Genomic DNA, 21,533 nt, shown 5'->3' with positions numbered 1-21,533 from the left:
TTTGCCTACATCTAGGCATAAAGTACTTAATTAAAGTTGACCATCCCAAAGGGGAATTCCTTGAGTATATCTGAAAAATGATACATCACCAATTAGATGCGAAGTTTGCCATGAATTCCAAAATGTGAATTAATGCTGACAAAACCAAATTACTTTTGGAGAAACAAAATTTATTTTGTGTTGCGTTTTGATTGTAAAAGTAATTCTGCACATTGTTTGTAAATATTTAACTAAGTCACTACATTCATAGTTTAATACACATAAATTTAGTTTTGGTGGTGTTGTTGTTTTTTTTGTTTTTTTTTTTGTTTAAGTTGTGATATTTTATGCTATACACATATGGTTAATTTCATTATACCGATAGATCCATTCAATGAAGCATTTATAAAAGTTGAATTACATTAATAGATTTTTCGAATAGTGTTTGTTTCGTTAGTGAAATGTTTTCTTATCAACATGCAATTGTTGGGGTGTATATGTATGGGAGCTTGATTAATATGTATTTATATATTATTTAACTAATTTTTCAAAAGGATCAAATCGATAACATTAATTATTACGTTTTCTTTATGTAAAGCACACCAAGTTCTGTTGCAGTTGCAGTCTCTCTTACAAAAATTAAACAAAACATAACTTAAAACGATAAATAAAACTGTCTAGTGCGCGAAAGCGGCATTTAAGGAGCTATTTATGGTGTATCCTCCTCTTTATCCTGCCAAACGCTGCTCTCATTCTCGGTATCACTTAGAATTTCGACAACCTCCTCCTTGAAGAAACTAGCTGGAATCGACATATCGCTATCGCCGTTGTCCACCATCAGATTCAATTCCGGCACCAGTGATTCATCGGTGCCCACCTGTGCATTTATCGTTGACGCAGATGCCGCTGTTGTGGACACATCCATAGGTGGCAGAGAGGCCACCGGATTAAAGGGCGCGTCAAGATCTTCTAAGCCCCGTGGTGGCTTCAGCTTGGCCAGCTCCTCCCGCAGATGCCGATAATGCCGTCGCAACACCATCGAGTTGAAGGAAATAGTGCGACTAGCACGCTCCGTATACTGTGGCTTACTTAGCTCTTCAATCCAGCCCTCGATTTGCGTGCAAATCTCCTCGCGCTTTAGCCAAAAGTGCTTGTGTATCACCTGGAAGAGCACATGGTTTAGCAAGATCATAAGATATTTTGAAATTGAAGCTTACATCTTTAAAGCAGGGATTGGGATTGCGTATCTGCTCCAACATTGCCCAACGTACGCACGCCTGATATATGTTGCTGTTGTATTCGCGCGACGAGTTGGTGCCGCTGGGCGTGCCACGACTACGCTCGAAGCCGGGTTCATTAAAGTACGGCTCCGGCACCAATATCAAGGACTGTATGGACACGAGTACCTGCAAAAAACTGGAGGTCTGCGCATTCCATTTCTCCTCGGGTCGCCCATGCCAGGTATTTAGCACTGACAGGCAAACTTTGCCATCATTGTAGAGATTCGGATTAAAGCGAACAGAATGACGACCTGTAGTCTCTAGGTTGATGAGCATGGGCAAGTTGGGATAGTCTGGTGGAAAGAAGACATCAAACTCGAAGCAGCCATTGGCATACGGCGTGTCCGCTGGGCCGGTTATAAGCACCTAATAGTTAATACAAAATTTAATATTTAGAATCCAATTTGAATAAAAAAATGTACCGAAATGGATAAAATGTAATAAACGTACCTTCATTATATCCAATCTGTCCGTATCACAGCGCACAAATACAGAGCTACTAAAACTGAGCGGCAAACTGGTGGACAACGTGACCGCCTCCTGTGCCAACCGCTTAACACGCGAGGGATGATAGCGATCGCCAGCTAAACGCACCATTTTCTCAAAATGATGCGAAACCACAAAACGAAAGCTGTTGTTATCTGACTCCACAATCATATCGTATGTATCGAACTGTCGTTTTTTCATCAGCTCCAGATAACGCTGCTCAACTGATTTGCTAAGTGGCCGCTCCAAGGCACCCATACCATCCTCATGCGTATGCAGCATATTAATCAGAGCATCTGCATCAGTCGTCTTCTGAACCAGCACGCAGGTCTCTTGTATATCCGGTATGAGCAGCGCAAGACCCTCGTCATCGCCGTCATCAATATTGAATGTCAATTGATGCGTTTGGCCTTTAATATTGGACTTTTTGTTGACTCTGTGTGACAGGAATGGAAACGGTTAAGTTAAGCAACTTATGTTGTTATTGATATTTATTTACTGCAGTGATGGTACTCACTTGAGTCGCTTGGCATACGTATCAACGCAGGTCTTCATGTTCTTCAGAAGCTCTGCAATGGGCGGAGTGCACTCCCCACTGGCACCCGACGACGGTTGCAGCAACGACACCAAATTCTTAGACAATGACAGCGCACGCAGCAGCTTCAGTATGGCACGATAGAGTGGAATGTGTCGTGTAATGTCTAGCACTGAATCGTTACGCAGGTAAGAGCTGAGTGCCGGTATCAGGCAAGATTGCTGGAGCAGTGTCTGGAAAATAGGCGGCAGTTCGCCAGCCATATCGCGCACATCATGATAGGCGAGTATATCCTCTCCGCTCATGTCGCTGGGTATACAATCTCTGGGATTTATGTAACTGGATAAAACCAATAACAGCACCGTCACGTGCTCCTCTTCACTCTTCTGGCGCAGAAGGGCCTGCTCTACATTCCATGACTGTGTCGTTGATCCGGTGCCAAAGCCAGTTCCCTTTGCCCAATAAATGTGACTCTTATCATCCGATATCGCCGTATTGGGCATGGCATCCTCTGCCGTGCTGGCTTTAGCGGAAGCACCATTGCCGTTGGTATTGCCAGTGCCATTTCCGTTCCCAATACCGTTGCCAATACCGTTACCATTACCGTTGCCATTACCGTTGCCATTACCATTGCCATTGCCACTGCTATTTGCACTGGTTGTCGGCTCAGTTATTAGGGCACCGATCTTGCTGTTATGCGATTGATGAGAAAAGATGCCCAAACAGTTAAGCACCAGATGCATAGCACCCACTTCAATGACGACGCGGCGCAGAAGGACGCCGTCGTCAGTGGATAGCGATACACTGTCCAGCAGCTGGCGGAATACCTCAAACGGCAAAGTGGGCAACGAAGGTGCAAGCGATAGGCTGTAGATGTCATCTACAGCACAAGAAAGATAGCAGAATTAGCAAAGCAAAAAATTGTGTTTAATTAAGCTGAACTTACTACCATCGCCGTCACCAGTTACGCCCAAGACAAGACGCAGGAGGCACTGAGCACGTTGTTTATCCCTGAGCAGGACATCCGAATAGGCTGGCAGGCGTAAGAACAGACCAAAAGCGGCCAACGAATGCTGGGGTACGGAGCTAACAGTAATCTGTTTGGCAGCCGGCTCACATATGGTATCTTCCAGATCTTCGTAAATCTCATCATTGGGCTCAAGCTTAACCCAATCTGAGAGTGGTGGGCTCTTCTCCTTTTCGGTTGCAACCGCGGCAGCCTTACGACCCATGTGCTCAGGATACACAGTAGGCAAATAGTGGGCCAACAGCGACAGACCACCGCTGCTGGAGAATCGCTGCAGCGGCGATGGCAGCGGCTCAGTGCAAACAGCCCTCACTTTCTTCGACTCGGCAGCTTCATCGCCCAACGAGCGCTGCGGCACCAGATCTAGAGTAAGGCAGGGTGCGGACAGCGAATGACCAGCATCCTGCAGCGTGGCCAACACCTGTGAGATGGTGGCATCACCAGCCAGCAGTATATCTGGATATTCCACTATCATCAACTGGCTGCCATTGCTGGTATGCGCTGCTTGCAGCAGAAATTCCTCAATATTGAAGGTGTCTGCAAACGGATGCAAATGATTAGTTAGCTGTGTTTAATTGTCGGCATGATAACTGCACTTACTAATGGGTAACGTGGCCGTTGTTTGGGTCTCCTTGTCTTTGTTAACTGCCGCCTGGTTCTTGGCGTCCTTGATGCGCTTGTCCTTGGCGGCGACCGCAGCGCCAACTGTTAGAAATTCCAGACTACCAGCAATATTGCTCAAGTTTGGGTAGCACGATTTTTCAAGCTGCTGCTTGTCGATTGACTTGGCGGCAGCTGGACTACTAGTCGACGCATCTCCACTGCGTTGATCTGTTGGTTGTTGGTACACTAAGTTACTATACACTGCGGTGGTGTCAAAAATGCAATTAATGAAATAAAATAGAAAATGAATTTAATTAAATAATAAATAAATAGACATAAAATCTATAAAAACATCGTAAGGGATAATTAAAACTTACTAAACGTCAAATATTGAGTAACTGTTATTGTTATTGTTATTTATACTCCCATATTAAAAGCTGAGCTCGAAATTTATTATATTCAATGTTTGTTTTAGTTTTTATCTGATCAATAATGCATGCGCTAAGTTAACTAGTCACGCGAAGCTCACATTAATAATCAAGATAAAAAAAAAAATTGAATGGGAAAAAAACTATTATAAATTCTACACGCTGCATAAATAAATGTATAATGAATAAAACATTTGCTTCCAATTCTAATTGAAAAACTAGTATAATTTTAAAATTAATATAGAATAACGATAGAATAACTCCTCTCACTTTTGACAGGAACCCCTCGTATAGAATTGTTATTGATATTATGCAGCTATAGCAGGCAAAATAACACAATCTATTTAAATATTATAAACATTCTACCAATCGGAATAGCTTACCGCTGACACAGTTCTGCATGATCTCCTGGCAGGTGGTACTCGTGGTCACATTGAAGAGCATTTGATGGGCACTGCTACGCTTCGCCGGATGATGATTGACGGACGCAACGGGTAAACTGTTGCTGGCACCACCGTTCCCGGTTCCGCCCATGATGGCTGACAGAGTGTCCCGACGCTGCAACGGCTGCTGGCTGCGCACACAGACCGTAATGTGCTCGTTCTCTAGCAACAACTGAAGCACCAATTGCCTAGTAAAGCCCGAGATAGTGGGTCGAATGCTGCCCGCTGAGCGTAATGGCTTGCAGATGACAGCGCCAATGAGCAGAGAGGTGAGCACCTCCTGATTGGCTGGATGGCATGCGCTTACACGCGTAAAGAAGTTAATGGTAGCCCGTTCCAGACGAATGAAGGATTGCTGCATGGGCAGGGATTTGCTAAACTGCGCCAAGTGTGTGTTACAAAGCAGCTGCAGCAGTGGCTTCCAAAACATTGAGCCTTGCAGTGTGCCCAGCCAGTCACGCATCGGTCCCTCTGCACAGCACTCTGAAAAGAAGTCCAGCACTTTGGGCACATTTGCGCTGCTAAGCAGGGGAACTGCGGGATTCCCGACATGCGCCTCCGCTTTGTCAAAGTCCGTAAGTGGGGAATCGCCACCAGTAGCTGCTTGACTGCTGCAACAGGCTGTGACAGTTGCTTGCACCACAGGTGGTGCCTCTATTGTGGGCAGCATATGTGTGCAGTATTCATAGATGGCATGCGCTAGCAGCTTGGGCAGACCCGAGTCCAGCATCTGATACACAGCCACCGGAGATTGGCAGGATAAGGCAAGCGTCTTCAGAAACGCAGGGTGTTGCATCAGCTGTGTAAGATTCTCACTGCCCTCGCGCTTGAACCAGGCGCAACCGCTCTGCACCTTGCTATCATCGGTTTTTCCGCGCGCCTGCTGCTCCAACTTGACGCCCAGCTTGACAAGCAGCTGATTGAATATCTCCGGCTTAATGTAGCACAATGCACAGATGAGCGCATCAAAGCTGCTCTTCAATGGCTCATCGTGCTCCAGCTCAGATATCCACTGGTAACAAGTCTCGAACAATGCAGGCGTAATAAGCTGCGACAGATCGGGCACCTGTTGTTGCCGCTGCACTTGCCACAAAATTGAGGCAATCACCTTGACAAACCCGCTCTGGGGATTATTGCAACGGGCCTGCTTACTATAATTGTCATGCAGCTGCATAATCCAGTCGAGCAGCACACGCAGCTTATCTAGCATGTGTGAGGTGGAACCAGTCACCACTTGGTAAATGAGATCACACACCGCATCGCTGGACAGCTTAAACACTGTAAAAAAAAAAAAAACGATTGTACAAATTTTCGTCAACAATTTAACTTTCAATTGCGATTTACCCTGTGGTGTGGTATGCCAAAGTAGAGTTCGCAGCAGCTGCAGACTAAGCTCATGATTGTAGGCGCCCAACTTGATCAGTATGGTCTCAAGATGCTGCTGGGCAAAACTCGGTATCATGGGCATGATGTTCAGAAGGGAACAACACGCCTCCAGAAATCCGGGATACGCAGCGGGATACGAGGCAATTAAATCGGCCAGCTTGCAATCTGGTTGCAGGGCAGCCACATGAAAGCATCGAGATAAGATGCGCACCCAACCTATGCTCGTCTTGGCAAAGGCATCATCCTCCGGCATAGCATCTACATCCATTGCCGACAGTCCAGCCGATGGCAGCGGCGTGGAGCAGCTCATGAATGCATCACCAAAAGTGCCTTGGCTGCGTAGTCCTTGCATGCGATTTCCAAAGATGGTCTGACCCAGTACAGCAATTTGCACCAGTCCCACATTGCCACAGTCCTTGGGTCTAAAATGAACAACGATTGTTACAACTCTGATTCTCTTGACGTAACGAGCAAGTTTAGCTTACTTGTAAAGTCGCAGCACAATGCTGGTGGCCACCTCAGCTTTAGCTAACTTCAGACGTATGCAGGTAAGGCCCGTGGTGGCCATGGGTGCACCCACGGGTATAGAGCCAACACCATAGTCACGAGATAGCTCCAAGGCAACGGCCGATGGGCACGACGCGAGACTAGAGGTATGCGGCACCAACTGCACCTCCTTAAGCAAAATGGCGGTCGGCAGTGTTATGGTCAAATCAACATGAGTCTCATTTGGATAGAACATATAGCTCCACGCCGGCGAGCGAGGTCGTCTGTGTGACGCATTAGGATTTGAGATTAGCATTTCGGCACTTTGTGCTGCATCATTCTCCGAAACAATGTGCGAGAAGGGAGCAAAGTTGATCAGTCCATCGTACTGAGCACTGTTGTTCCTCGATGTTTGAGCAGTTGTTGTTGTCGATTGAGCGCCTGTGCTTGTCGACGTTTTCTTGCAGGCGTTGGCGGCACTTATATGATTGTTGAGCTTAAGCCGCGTGTTCCGCGTCATATGTTGCATTATCATTGAGATCTGAAGATAGAAAACAGTAGATATGTTTCAGCTGGCGATTATGTTGCATCCCCACTTACCAATCCTGGCTGCATGTTAATAATAGTCTTGTTGAGTCGAACCAAATTATGGCAAATGATTTGTATGCCACCCAACTGTGTGAATATTTGCACTGCCGCAGTCACTTCCAGCACCTTGGATATGTACCAAAGGAAGGGTTCTGATAGCTGAAGGCGTGGCAATGTCGCATTGCGTTGTATGGTAGCTGTAAGCAAAAAGGTGATTTAAACAATTTGACACGGGTCACGATATTGAAGCAAGACTTACTCTCTTCGAGATATTGGCATATAGGTGCTACGACCAGGCGTGGATTGGAGGCCCTCTCACTTAGTGTGATCATCAAACTGAAAACGGCGTCTGCAATGGTCTGCGGCTCATCCAGTACCATGTTCGTTTTGAGTGAAAAGAAACAACTCGAGGACATCATAGTAAACGTTTTGGTCGAGCACTGGGAGAGCGCCCCAAACAATCGCTTCATGGTGGGAAACTGGCGCAAAACTGCATTCGAAATGATTACAAATAACCAATATTCTAAACATATAGCAAAAAAGGAAAGTACGCACCCCAATCGGCTATGCATGGCACCTTGCTTCGATGTCCTTCAGTGTTTAGCTGCTCAGCTTTGGTTTCATCCGTTTGGCTTTGATTGGACAACTCCTCCTCCTCGGGTATAGTTACCTCCTACAACAGACAAAGGAAATTAAAAACATTGATATGCACCTCTCTCGCTGGCTTAACATACGCTAGGTTGCCTGGGCATCTCAGTGAGAACCATGTGCGACGACAGCTTGAGTAGGTTTATAATTAGCGAATTGTCACATATGTTAGCATTTTGTTTGCTGGGATTCTCAGAACCCAACACATTGGCAAACAAATTACTAAAGTTGTTGCCAGTAGCGCTGTTCTCGTTGCCGCGCTGGCATTGCAGCTTCTCGCCATTGGAAATGTTGTTGAAGACTAGAAAAGCTAAAGGAACAAAGATAAAAAATGTGAAACTGCCACTAAACTGACTTTTCGATTAAGTTTACTTACAAACACTTTCGGTAATCTTAAGCGCAATGTTCAGATCGCCCTTGTCGTTGGGCATTAAAAGCAGATCGCGTACCAGCTGATTCTGAGCATCGATGGGGCCCTGCTGGTTGCTAATTGCGCCGCCGGGCTGCACCAGCTGCAGCACGACATGCAACAGAATGTCCTTGAGCCGGCGCTTGCATGGAATGAGTCCGCCGCTGCTTTCGCTCTTGCTGTGAAGCCAAAGTAGCAGTTCGTGAAGATGCTTGCAGATAGTGGGACCAGCCTAGTAAAAAGAGAAACAAATTCGTATATTCATAAGATAAGTTGAGGGTCCGAAGGGAGTAACTTACACAGCGATTCGTAATGATGGAAGAACTCATGCCGTAGCCGGAGAAGAAGCGCAGCAGCATCTTCTCAAAGTTCTCATCGTTCACAATGACCTCATTAATGCGCGTGCAATCGGTCACATCATCGCCAATTGGCAACGAATTGCAGGCGAGGAACAGACATTGAAAGCCCAAGCACCAAGTGCGCAGCTTGATATCATTGTGCCAGGCCAAAGCAAGGAGAAGACCCAGTACAGCATTCGCACCAAATGGAATTTTCGGAATATCCGTTTGAGTGATTCCAGACGTGTAAGGCTTATCGGCCAGTTCACAATTGAGTGTCAACCACATTTGTAAGACTTGCTCCAGATGCACCCACGTGTCTTCATAGTGCAGATCGGCCAGTATTGAATCGAAAACATTCTTTAGCATAATGTAGGTGTTGCGACCACTGTAGTCTGGGCCAGACCACAGCTGCGTGAGATACTCTGGCCAGGGCGGTGCGTCCGGTGGTGCGGACAAGAACTCATTGGTCACCACCTGAGGCATCGATGAATACAGATCCAGTGAGGTGCGGTTCGTCAGGCGCCGCAGCTGCGCTTCCACATGCAGCTCCAAACCAGCATCCAGCCGCGAATCCATCGCAATGGATATGGACTTACAAAAGAAGCTGAACGTATTCGAGCAGAGCCAATTTCTCTCCTTTTTAGTAGTTGGCTTTGTGCGCTCGATCATATCGATGTCGTTGAGCATTTCATCAAACTCGGTGTCCTCGCATTCGATTAGAGACGGCAAATAATTGTGTCTGACAGCTGGAACGGATAATAAGCATTTTAGACAGGTAAATAACTCTAACATTTAAACGTGGTTCGTTGTGGTCAAGGTAGCATGGTTGATATGAGCCTGAGCTTTGATTCAAGCGGATCGAAGACAACATATATTGTTAAATATTTAGTCTTCATCTGGACCAACCAAAACTAAAGCTCAAGTCAAGAGGAATATTTTTGTATGTGGTTATTTTATAATCTCTCTTTACCCTCCTGATAAAAATCACTCGCTGTCGGCATATGTAACCCAACCTGTGCGATGGGGGAAGAGTAGGATGCTAAAAAAATGAGAAATATATTTTTCATAAGCTGGCAGTGAACAAAGTGCAAGCTGCCATGCAATTGAGAATAGCAATGGACATCAATCATCGGCTAAATGCCGATGCTTTAATAGTACACCCTTGCTTTTATTCAAGGAAACAAACTATGAAGAAATTTTCTTTACAAATTTCATATTGTTTCTATTTCAAGTTGATCAATTCCATGAGGATTTAACTTATGCACAAGTCAAACGAATCAGAACGGAATGAATAGAATATATCTTAATTTTTTAAATTACTTACATGCGTAGTCACTGAAGATGTCGCGACTCTCCTGCATTGTTGTTGTGGCTATGGACCGAGCACCATCATTGGTGGGCGTTGCATCATTATCCCTGTACTGTTTGTCTGCATCCAACAGGTCCTACATACACAGAAATAATTTATCAAAATATATACTGACAAGTTGCATGAAATTAAATTACCTGAAGCAGACAAGTAATTGCATGCACCGCCCATGGCTGCTGCTGGTCATTCCACACGGCCAGACGTACGAGTTGTTCGAGCTGGGCGGTTGTCACAATTTTACACAGCCGCACCGATGGACGGCACGCAGCCACCAGACGAGCTATCACTTTGCATGTTAGAAGGAACTGATCCATATTGCAGTCGAAATCCATTTCCAACAACAGTGCGAATAGCCCACGAATTACCACTTTGATGTTTGCCATACTTAGCGTCTTGAGACCCTTGTCAAAGTTTCTGTCTCCATCTGCACTGGCTCCCAAACCATCCAAATGCTTGGGCGATGTTGTGGAATTTCCGGCGGCTTTTCCTGAACTACCACTACCATTGTCGCTGGTGCTAACACTGGGCGCACACACACCGGTGGTGCCCATATTGATTTTTCCAGCAGTTGACGTTCCTTTGCTGACGCCACAAGCCTTTGATTTAGTAGACAGTTCCATAAATATACCGGGGTGCTAATAGTAACCGATTTATTATTACTATTATATGCACTCTGAAGCAGTTCCTTCTGTCTTACCTCATTCTGTATCATGTAGATTTTCTTTCCCCAATCTGTGTAGGGCTGCACAGAGTATTTGTTTTGCTGTACTATTCGCTTTTTGAAGCAACGTAGTTGCTTACTATTGGGCGTATTGTTGGGTCTCGTCTTTGTGAAGTCGCTTTCGCAGCTCATGAAATCCCAACGTGCCGCCGCTGTGAATCGAGTAGGACAATATTATGATCCAGGCTGGTATTGGTACTTGTAGATGTTCACTCACATTTATCCTTGCGTTCATTGTTGTCGTCCAGGCAAACAGAAAGGAACAATAGCAGCCAAGTGATAAGCTGCAGATCTGACGTGCGACCCACGGCCGCACTGCGTTCTGCAGCGCTGGCCGAAGTGCTTGGCTGCTCCGATTGAAACTTGTAGTGCGGCGAAATAGGCGCCAGCAACTTGACTAGCGTCTTGAGCACAGCATCTATGACAATGGAACGACAAGCTCCCATTGCAATGCTACGACGCGCCAAATAAGTGAGCAGGAAGAAGATGCTGAAGAGTAGTTTAAATAAAATAAGTTTATGCGAAATATACGTGTATAGCACATGATTCACATACCGATCCTGTGGAAATGCCTTACAGTTCTGCGCTGAGAACAAACTACAGAAGGTATCAGCCAAAAAGTCACCCCACCAAGGCTGGAAGCAGCACATCCGCACCAACAGGGAGCAGGTTGTCAGCTGTAATTGGGCATCGCCATAAACAACTAGGGAATTGAACAGCGCCTTAGCTGTAACCACATTGAAACGGGAATGTACAGGCAATATGTTCTTGATGCCGTACTCAATGGAGAAATGCAACAGCACCTCGGCCAAACTGAGGCTCAGCACGCGCAATTTATCCCGCGATGCGGTACGCAACGATTCCTCGGGGAGTACAAGATTCGGTGGTGCTGGTGACCGGTGTGTTTTCTGCGAAAGGCCACGCTCCAAACGCTGCACCACATTTCGGATGACATTAATTTGGTATTGAAGCAACATGCATTCCTCGTATAGAGACACGACTTTGTTGTTCGTGTCCATACCACAGCTGAGCTCCTCGTCACGCTGCTTGTTAATGAAGGCCTGCAGATGGGCTACATTGGATAGCTCGCTATTCCGCATAGGCGACAGCAGTTCCATCAATTTGCAGCTGGCCAAACTGTAGCGACAGTGTACATCCTCGTACAGGGCATTAAGCGATTTAAGATGTGTCTGCAGCGACTGGGGTGGCTGCATAACAAAACGCACCAGGTGATCGCCGTATCCATCATGTTCTAGCACAACGGGATGACCAAAGAAACTGCCCAGCGGCACCTTACATTTGGTGGACGACATTCCAATACGACCGACGATCGTCAGCTTCAAATAGCGGCAAATGGGCGGAGGCTGCATATCACTGAGCACCAACGATTTTGTCTGTATATCGGAGACCTGAACAAGGCGCGTGCAGTCTGTTTCCTCGTCAAAGCACCAAATGTCAATATTCAAAGAGGTGAGCTCGTCGCAAGCGGGAATCACCACATCCGTAAGAAGTATGTGTTGGCCAAAATCAAGCACAACAAAACGGCGGGCTCCGGAATGCATGCGGTCGACAACAATCATGAGCTTGGGTGGCGGCGTGAGCAACTTGTGCCAAGCAATTGGCGGGCACGGATTGGCACTGAGATTTTCCATGATTTTCTCTCGCTCGAGGGTATCATCTGCCACACTATGTACGCTGTCATTGGTGCCAGTTTGTGATGCTAGCGGAGACTGTTCGGACGATTGTGATAGCGACACTTCCTCAGGAAGCGCGTCTAGCAAAGACTTTAAGCCTTCCTTTTCCCAGTCCTCCAGATCTCCAAATGCCTCGCAGGAATTTTCTTCGGTCATGCCAAGCTTTTTCTGTATGTAGCTATTATAAAGCGTAAGCTTTGGCATAAACTTTGATATTTTCAGTTTATGCAGACACGCCTTTTGCTCGTTTTGTATCTCCTCCAGATCCACATCGGTCAGATGTGATACACCTAAGCAAAATAACAGATGACAATGCTCGAACATAAATAAGCAAATACATCATATTAACAGCAACACTTACAAGGTTTATCCTTATAACCATTGAGCAAGTTCATAGAAGCTAAAGAACAAAAAACAGACTTAGCATCCTTATCCTCCAGCTCCTCTACTAGGCACTCTACATCGTTGACCAGATCGTTCAGCTTATAATTGAAAACATTTGAAGGCTGAAATATATATAATTCACATATAATTGAAAGTGATGGATGGCTGAGCTTTTCTACTTACCAATTCTTCATCCTTCCCTTTGGTGGCTACCATTTTTGGCATCATCATCACATCTTCAATGACCACACTCGCAGCACCATTGACTACGTTGTCAATATTATCGATCCGCGTAGCCTCTGACGCTTGTACACAATTGAAATGCAGTTGCACCACCTCCAAAAGACCACGTAACTGATTGCTAATGCTCTTGACACGAATCAGATGTGGATAAGTTCGAAAGTCGACTCCATCTGTAAAATGATTTATATATATTACTGTTTTATAGAATTTACTTACAACTTCAATTTTAGCACACTGAACATAACGTACCTATCGAACTTAATCGCTTGATATCGAGTCCGGTCACCGGCAAAATATTTGCACTGCTACGTATTACGTTTGTGAGCGCCACGGACGAGCTTGAGCCATGACGATTGATGTTGGGAAAGTCAAAGTCAAAAATTTCCGGCTCAAAGGGAAAGCCATAGAGACCAAAACGTGTACTAAGCAACGCGCAATGTGGATCCCATCGCTTATCAATTTCGGTGGCGATGTTTTTAAGCAGATTGATAGCATACTCAGAAATGCTGTTATGTGACTCAGCAGTTGAGGTAGCGCAGATTAGCATCGTATACCAGCGCACCACACTGGCGCATTGTGCCTGCGGCAGCTCATGGAACGTATTGCTTATCGCCATCTTAATGGTCGTATCCAGTGTACAATGTTTCTGCAATTCGCGGGGCAGGTTGGCCATGCCTCTGCAAGAGTGCCAAACAAAATTGTGATAATTGAATGAGTTCAAATATGCATAAGATTGTTATTGTTGTTGTTGTACTTACTCCGTCAGCATTATCAACAGTTTGACACACTTATGCGCAGTGGTCCGCTCACTATGAATGATGCAGTGGCGCATCAGCTGTTCGATGTGCTTCTCGGAGAGATAGATGCACTCAAACTGCTGCGCTAGCAGATCATTGATATTGGCTGCTGTCTGCTTATTAATCTGATCCTTGAGACGCTCTGATTTCGGCGAACGGAAACGATTGAGGCGAATGAAACAAATCCAGTTGAGCACATCAAGTGCCAGATTTTTGGTTAGCGGCGTTGAGTCCAGATCACTCGCAATGCGGAAAAGCTGCTCCAAAAATCCATTGCTATCCAGCATGGCAATGCGCTGAATGCGTCCATTGCTAATCCGACTGTGTGACTTAACAGTCCGCACACTTATCGAGATCTCGTGCAGCCAATCGCAACCTGCAGGACACAAAAGAAATGTTATGATTTTAATCAATTATTTGTGAAGATCCAGTAAAAGGAGCAGTAAGCGGCACGCACTACCTATAAATTGGCCAGATCTTCGAAGATCGACCGGACCAGCTGCAGTGGGTCTTGAGTGCTTGGGCGCGACGACAGTTTGAACATACGGAAGTTCCGAATTATGCACTTTTTTGTAGTAAAGCGTTGCTCTCAAAATGGAAGTCATTTTCATTTGTTTAGTTTTCCCATGGGCGTGATTTGCATTGTATAGAATGAATTTTCTTTTGGCGCCTCGCTTACGAATAACACAATCTTCAATTTGATGCGTACTTTTGTGTCGCACAGAAGGGGCTGCAATTGTTGAGTTAGTAATTAACTGGGCCAAATCCAAAACGGGCATCAATCATACCAAAATATCGTCGGCATATATTCATATATACCCCTACAACAACATTAATACTAAACTATGTGTAAAGCCTTAACAGATTAGCAATGTAATAAACTAACACCTATTCTCAATAATCAACATTAAACTTATTCGTATACTCATAAAAATACTCATGAGCTGCTGACCGATTGGATTATACTGCATTTATCACACTTTTGTAATACGATATGGGCTAATAAACCATGATTAAGTTTTCTCAAAAGTATTGGAAAAAGTTATTTGTGTTACGCGCTTCAGTTGTTGATAAATTTTGACCAAAGTCAAAATTGTATAATAGTATAACTCGATTCTTGTTTAATAACGTAGCCATAGACTTACCTCTCGTTTTGCTCTGGCCCTCCTTTGATGGATCCGATACGGTTTTGATATGCAGAAGAAAATTACGGGTGCGTGTCTTGAACAGCTTGGGTGAGGTGAGTGTGGCGGTTCCACCCTGATCACACAGATCAATGCACGACGACAGCTCGATGGGGCCGGCCAGCACTTCGGCATTGTGGGCCAGCAGATATTCTTCACTGAGAACCGGATTTTCACTGGCAACTGTAAAGTAAGGATGAATAGATAGATGCATAAAACGACAAAACTTAGGTGATTACTATTTGGTGCCTCACTGTAAGAGAAGTCGATGTTATCCTCAATAACGTTGGGCTTGTAGCTGGCGTGCGGTCCTTTCATTCTGTAGCCAAACCCGTTTGTGTTCTGCTTGAGCAGGGTGACCTGTATGGCTGCTGGATTGGAGCACTGTTTGTAGACCGTGAACTTTAAATCTATATGGCCCAATGAGACCGGCTGTGCCAGGTTCAGCTCAATGATGTGCTCGTCCCAGGTGGTTCTATAAACGAAAATGGCAATTAACATATGTGGTACAAAATTGTTTTGATAAACAAAACTCACGCATCATTATGCAGTCGCCAAGTTCGTGTGAAATCACGCTCATCACCTCCATGCCGCATATTTTGCGATTGCTTTCGCTGCTTTTGTACCTGGCCCAGATCATTCCAGCAACTGGGCACTTCAGCCGAGTACACCGTTAACTTGTCATCGAACTGGGTTAGTGCGTAGAAGACGCGTAGATCTTCAAGCGTCAGGTCAGCGGTCTTGTAGGCAAGCAGATTGGCGTTGTTGCTCATCAAGGAAGCAACCGACGGTGAGGTCTGCACGTGCATATTTTGACTTGATGTCCCAGCTCCGCCATCGCTGCTCACATCCACAGATATTGTTGTATCGCCCATGAGAGAATCACTGGCTGCCATATTTCGAACACCATCCGTGACGCTCAAGTCCATCGCATGTGTCAACGTGGTACTGCAGTCGTCCTCCATTTCTAGCAGCTCATCACCCGAGTCAATTTCGCCGTCATTCAGCGAATAGAACAGCATGCCACCCTGCCGCGAACAGCAGCAAAGTCTGTCCAAGTTACGACAATAGACAACGGCCTCGAAGTGTTCACCCTCCTCCTCGATGACGGATGTGGCCTGGAAATCGGCTAGTGAGAAAATTTCAATACATCCGTCGGCGCACACCACGCATATGGAGCCCGCCTCTTTCATTTCCGAAGATGCTGCCGATGCATAGGGTGGCAGGATGCACAGCTGTTTGGGGCACTTGGCACGGCTGAAGGTCATGGCAAGAGTATAATCATTGGAGATTTGCGTGTCATCGTAGTCAAAGAGCAGCAGCTGGGCGGCTACATTGCATTCTGCATTGTTGTCGTCTGCAATTAGTGATAGTTATAGATTAATTACAAATTTCAATCTATAATAAAACATAAAATTTCAATCTATAATAAAACATAAAATTTAAATATATATATATTACTTACCCATATCTGTGGACACATTGTGTTGCTCTTCTTCCTCCTTGGCAACCGTGGCCATTATGATCTTGGCATCCTCCGATTCGGGAGCTTTTGTACGCATCAGTTTGACCAGCAGTTGGTTACACTTGGGACTGGTTGGCATGATTTCAGCAATCTCCACAATCTCCTGAACATCCAATGGAACTCCGTTGGCACTATGTGCCCCATCCAAAGCGTTCATGCGCTTAACGCTCGTCCAGCTCTCCACGAGGCAGTCAATTTCCTCGCTAGCTATCAACTTGTCACTGGTGCAATTGCTGCCGTTGATGATGATGTTGTTGTTATTGTTGTTGTTTGTAGATCCCAAACCCAGAGCGTTGTTGTCATTGTTGTTATTGTTGTTCTGATTTGAGACCTCGGCCTGGTCCATGAGCTTATCCATGTCATTGCTTATGCCCAGCAAACTGTTGCTTACATTCACCGTATTGGAAGAGACCATTAGACCAGAGGAGGAATCGTCCAGATTACTATCCAGTATCTGCGACAGTGTCGACAAATCAAAGTCATACAGCACAGAGGAGTTGTTGCCACTCTGGGTAACATCATTATTCTTGTTATACGTCATTAAGGCGGACACAAAACCGTTGCTATCAAAGCCATCGGCAAATTTTTCGTATGCCGTCAGCGACTTGTTGTCATCATCTTTCGAGGATTCAAGACTCACTTGGCTGGCAACCACATTTGAATCACTGGAAGCTGCAAGAGCGTAATGATAAGCGTTACTCAATATGACAAAATTAACGAGAACTCTCTTAGTGAAATGTAGTGCGTCACTAAATAATGGTTACAATGAAATCGATTATAGCGTTCAATACATAAAAGAGAACTTACTTGTTCCCAGATGTGAAGATGTCTTTTTCAGATGCCCTCCAATGCTCGACACGCTGCCGCTGTCATTGCTGATCATGGCCGAGTTCTCGCAGTATCTGTCCAACTCGACAATGTTGAGCACCACCATCCGTAATGCCATCTCGCCGCTGCTCTGGCGCACAGTGACTCCGAGGACTATCTTTGAGCCTACAACGCCGGCACGCAGTGTCGATGTGGATGTTATATGCTGTGCATTGACGCCGGCAAACTTGCCGCTGCCGTGCATGCTGCTAGCGTGTGCAGCGCTGCTGCTGTTGCCACTTCCACTATAGTTTGCCGAGTACACATAGTTGACCTTGGTGCGGGCGCGCGCATTTGGTAGCACACAAATGGCCGTGACGCGCGCCCACTCGAAGTTCTCCTCGAAGACCTCTTTGAGCAGGGTGGGCACATGGATGCTGTGCATGAGCTTAAGGTGGCGTTCAATGCTCCAAACGCTCAGCTCGCCCGTCTGCGTGCAGCTCGTGCAAAGAACATTCGCATAATCACTATTCGAAATTATATCGAAACCCATGCCCGGAGCGGTCAATGCTGGATTCGTGGCATAGCTAATGGAGAGCGGCACATTCTGTGTGTACTCGCCCTTCACAAACGGGCAGAGGGGCGAGTGGCGCTCGTGTTCACTCCATGGCTCGTCTGTTTTCTCCCAGCAAACCAAGCACACGTCGCATGTAAAGCACATGGCGCGATCTTCGCCCGATGACGATGGCTGGTGATAGAAGCCGGCCTGTGCCATTTGATCCGGCAGTGCCCATTTATAGTCCATGTGCGGCCATTTCTCGAACGTCTGGCGACGCACTGCCTCCGAGTGCATGAGTCCCCGCTGAAAGTTGCAATAGTTCCAGCCGTAATCCGGCAAACGGGAGCCCATCAGCATGTCCGTGAGACGTTCATTAATTGCCGATGCTATGGCCAGTACCGGAATGTTTCGTTCCAAACGTTTTAACAATATGATCACATTGTTAGCGACCAACTTCAGACTGGAATAGGGCACCTCGAGGCAAATTGTGTTCCACTGCAAAACAATAATATTTATATGATAACATACTGGTTAAAGATTGGGAAAACAATTTTGAAAATTGTACATTGTAATTGTAATGCGAACTTGCAGTCAGATTGTTATATATGTATTAATTCCGATCTATCTGATTTAATATTTATCGTGTAACTTACGCGTTGCGCTTTAATACCCTTTTTGGCATTCAGCTGAGCCTGGTTGATTTTCAGTGTCAGCTCGTTGCTGATATCGCACGGACACTCGAGACCCTCGCTCTCCAGTTCGTTTATACAGTTCTGAAAGATGATCGCCTCCGACAATATGAGCTCCAGCTTAATGTAATCATCATTCTGACCGATCGGCGCCTGCAGTATGGTATCCAATAGCAACACGCCGTTGTAATCGCCCCGCAGTCCCAAATTGTGGCCATCCCAGAACAAGATTTTATCTTGCAATGGCATGTAACGTCCATTGATTAAGCTATCAGCTGAAAAATTATTATCAACAATTATATATGTATGTGATAACGACAAGCCTTTACAAATCATTGCATTTCATGAGTGAATGTAATTAGTTGAAGCTATGACTAAGCTTTGAAAAAAAATTTAAATAAGTACTTATATACATAAGTACATTCAATTCATACTTAACAGCAATATCACTCCTAACTGCGTAGAAGTAGAAGATGGAACAATAACAAGCAACTTATTATCGCTAAAAACAATAGAAACGAAGAAAAAAAAAACAAATAGAAGAACACAAGTGCGATTCTATATTCTGAGCATAAACACATGGATTTAATTGAATTAAAAGTTATCCTTTGCTTGCTGGTTTGCTCAGGGGTTCCTGACAAACATGCACAAACACACACATACACACGAAACAAACGCACATACATTTGTAAATACAAGTGAATGCATGTGTATGTATGTATATCAAAATCTGACGAATACACACAAATGTACCAAAAAAAAAACAAATGCAATAAATTGACATTCGCAATTGCGTTTGTATTTGTGCGTCTGTGTAGTAATTTTTTTCCATACACACACACACACACATACACATATGAATGTGTACGGTGCTGGGTGCTGCTTACCATTTGTACTCAATTGATACGTCTGCAGTATAACGCCGGAATTCACATCTAGAACTTTCACAAGATTGTTGATACCAAACGCAAGTAGCACATTCAGCTGCGGATGGTAGACGATGTTGCGTATTTCGAACACGGGTGCTCCGCCAGGCAAGACACAATCGTTGCTGCTATCATCGCCCACATCCAAGTAGCCGTCTTGCTTTAGAATACGCTGTTCCATTCTTTAACTACATGCGGGCGTCGAGCGCGCTTTTTGGTTCGACAGTTACTACTTTGCCTATGCTTCGGATTATTGGTTTCACAATTCGATCAAGAAATTTTTCACAATCAAAATTACTTTTTTCGGGACTATTGCTGCTGCGCTGCAGTTTTTCCTATATGTGTCCCCTTTTCTTCCTTCTGACAGATGAGTATTTGATTTGCCATTCGCATTTGTGTTTGCCAATTGTCAGAAATTGCAATTCAGTGTTGTGCAAGCATTGATTGGCCTACACAAAATATTGATGTTTAAATAAAAATGCTGATTTATTACCAGCCCCTTTGATGTGAAGCAAACGAAACTAAACTCTATTTGCTTCACAGATTACACATTAATTCAATTTTGCATTCGAAACAAATATTTTACAGCACTGGGTTTGCCATTCACATTACAGCGCGTTTTGTTTACATTTGTCAGAATAGTTTTACAGCAACTGCAAGCAGATGAATATTTTGCCAAAAAAACGGTAATACACAAATAAACAGCCAATAAAAATATTATTTTGTGAAATAATAATAATAATAAATTCCTATATTAATTTTATAGCTGGCATGTGCGCACTAAGGATAATATTGCCCGAGTGCGAAGGGATGAAGCAGCCGCACAGAAAGAAGAAAAGAAAAGACTGGACAAATTGGAATTGGCCGTAAATAATCATAGTTTTATAGTAGAAAATACCACATGTTAATACCCATTTACATAAAAAGGAGAGCGAAGCGCGCATCAACTACCTGAGGCGTCAATCCGGGCTACCCGAAACACAGAAAGAAGAAACCAGCCAAGAGGTCGCTACCCACAGTTCTGATACCACGCAGTCTGTCGATCTATTTGCCGATTACAGAAGTCACGTGAAGAAAACGAATAAAGATTTGGAAAAGGAGAAAAAGGACGAACAGGAAAAGTATGAAAAACAAATCGGATATCTAACCTATCTGGGACAGGATACAAATGAGGCGCTTAAGGTGCGCAGTTGGTATGAAGTGGCCCCAAAACGTCCCGAACCCGGCGATTGCTGCAATGAGACTGAAACCAATCTGAAACAGAAACTATCAGAAGATCCACTCACCTTAATAAACGCACTGATCCCATCCGAAATTAAAAAGCCAACACAAAAATCAAGCAAGCGACGAAAACTTACACCTACGCCGGAGCTAGAACCAGAGTCAGAGAGACCGTCTACGCCAGCCTCAGTTCGCTCATCCAAATCGAGTAGAAAACACAAAAAGCATAGAAAACATGATAAAAAAGAGAAGAAGCACAAGCACAAGAGTCACAAACATGAAAAATCAAGCAAAGAGCTAGCCGAAAAAGCAAAACGCGATAAGCTAAACAGGTTGCGGAAGGAACGTCTGCTGCGTGAGGCGACTGAGCAGCGTCGCCAGGAGCAACTGTTTGCGCCCAAGGAATCGTTGACGCCGGGCACTGCAGCGAGCACGCCGGCAGCTACGCCGCGGATTGTCCAAAAGTACAACAGCCAATTTAATCCAGAGCTTGCCAAGCAAAATATGCTCTGATCACGTGTGGGATAGTAAATAATCCATATATTTGTATTTCCCTTTTTCAAAGATTTCACCACAAATTAAAAGCCATAACTGGAAGTTCCATTATTTATTGTTTACAAAAAATGATTTTAAGACAAATTCTAAATGAATCTATTCAAATACAAAAAAAATGGTGTGTTTTACTATTATAGTTTTTTTGATGCAGGAAGCTCCGGTAAAATGCATGCTTTTTTACATTATTATATATTATATTAACTAACCAAACAAGAAGGCT

At 44.8% G+C, this 21,533-nt stretch overlaps 2 protein-coding genes across 7 annotated transcripts; one reads left to right on the top strand and one right to left on the bottom strand.

Moving 5' to 3' along the window:
- Positions 1-548: 548 nt before the first annotated feature.
- On the bottom strand, positions 549-19,866 carry LOC6564170 (baculoviral IAP repeat-containing protein 6). 6 transcript variants are annotated; one of them, XM_032737091.2, is made up of 33 exons: positions 19,499-19,866; positions 18,576-18,886; positions 17,364-18,417; positions 16,497-17,228; positions 15,569-16,388; positions 15,271-15,506; positions 14,993-15,214; positions 14,308-14,577; positions 13,809-14,223; positions 13,300-13,727; positions 12,991-13,220; positions 12,785-12,929; positions 11,285-12,713; positions 10,947-11,218; positions 10,706-10,881; positions 10,146-10,643; positions 9,964-10,084; positions 9,610-9,678; positions 8,598-9,385; positions 8,266-8,530; positions 7,976-8,199; positions 7,797-7,914; positions 7,501-7,731; positions 7,254-7,438; positions 6,653-7,194; positions 6,126-6,589; positions 4,722-6,059; positions 3,908-4,171; positions 3,227-3,844; positions 2,263-3,160; positions 1,710-2,181; positions 1,197-1,625; positions 549-1,141 (listed from the first exon to the last, which is right to left on the bottom strand). In XM_032737091.2, the coding sequence occupies exons 1-33, from the start codon at positions 19,716-19,718 to the stop codon at positions 689-691; spliced, it is 14,937 nt and encodes a 4,978-aa protein (XP_032592982.1). In that variant the 5' UTR covers positions 19,719-19,866; the 3' UTR covers positions 549-688. The 6 variants fall into 6 exon arrangements, with proteins under 6 accessions (XP_032592982.1, XP_032592983.1, XP_032592984.1 ...); XM_032737092.2 differs by having other exon boundaries at positions 15,286-15,506; XM_032737093.2 differs by lacking the exon at positions 14,308-14,577 and having other exon boundaries at positions 19,499-19,865.
- Positions 19,867-20,149: 283 nt separating this feature from the next.
- On the top strand, positions 20,150-21,404 carry LOC6564171 (leukocyte receptor cluster member 1 homolog). The gene is made up of 3 exons (XM_001990010.3): positions 20,150-20,223; positions 20,304-20,403; positions 20,465-21,404. Exons 1-3 carry the CDS (start codon positions 20,201-20,203, stop codon positions 21,269-21,271), a joined length of 930 nt encoding a protein of 309 aa, XP_001990046.1. The 5' UTR covers positions 20,150-20,200; the 3' UTR covers positions 21,272-21,404.
- The last annotated feature ends 129 nt before the right edge of the window (positions 21,405-21,533 follow it).

This window comes from Drosophila grimshawi, unplaced genomic scaffold, assembly GCF_018153295.1.
Source record: "Drosophila grimshawi isolate 15287-2541.00 unplaced genomic scaffold, ASM1815329v1 contig_311, whole genome shotgun sequence".
NCBI classification, from domain to species: Eukaryota; Metazoa; Arthropoda; class Insecta; order Diptera; family Drosophilidae; genus Drosophila; species Drosophila grimshawi.
Note: the sequence above shows the minus strand (reverse complement) of the source record. Positions and strands in the feature narration are given on the sequence as shown.

Coding starts and splice junctions, on each gene's coding strand:
- LOC6564170 (XM_032737091.2), bottom strand. CDS start 19,718: ATGGAACAGCGTATTCTAAAGCAAGACGGCTACTTGGATGTGGGCGAT. Junction 10,085..10,145: donor CAATTACTTGTCTGCTTCAG/GTAATTTAATTT, acceptor CTGTGTATGTAG/GACCTGTTGGATGCAGACAA. Junction 7,439..7,500: donor ATGCCAATATCTCGAAGAGA/GTAAGTCTTGCT, acceptor TTTTGCTTACAG/CTACCATACAACGCAATGCG.
- LOC6564171 (XM_001990010.3), top strand. CDS start 20,201: ATGAATATTTTGCCAAAAAAACG. Junction 20,224..20,303: donor AATATTTTGCCAAAAAAACG/GTAATACACAAA, acceptor TTAATTTTATAG/CTGGCATGTGCGCACTAAGG. Junction 20,404..20,464: donor TGGACAAATTGGAATTGGCC/GTAAATAATCAT, acceptor TTACATAAAAAG/GAGAGCGAAGCGCGCATCAA.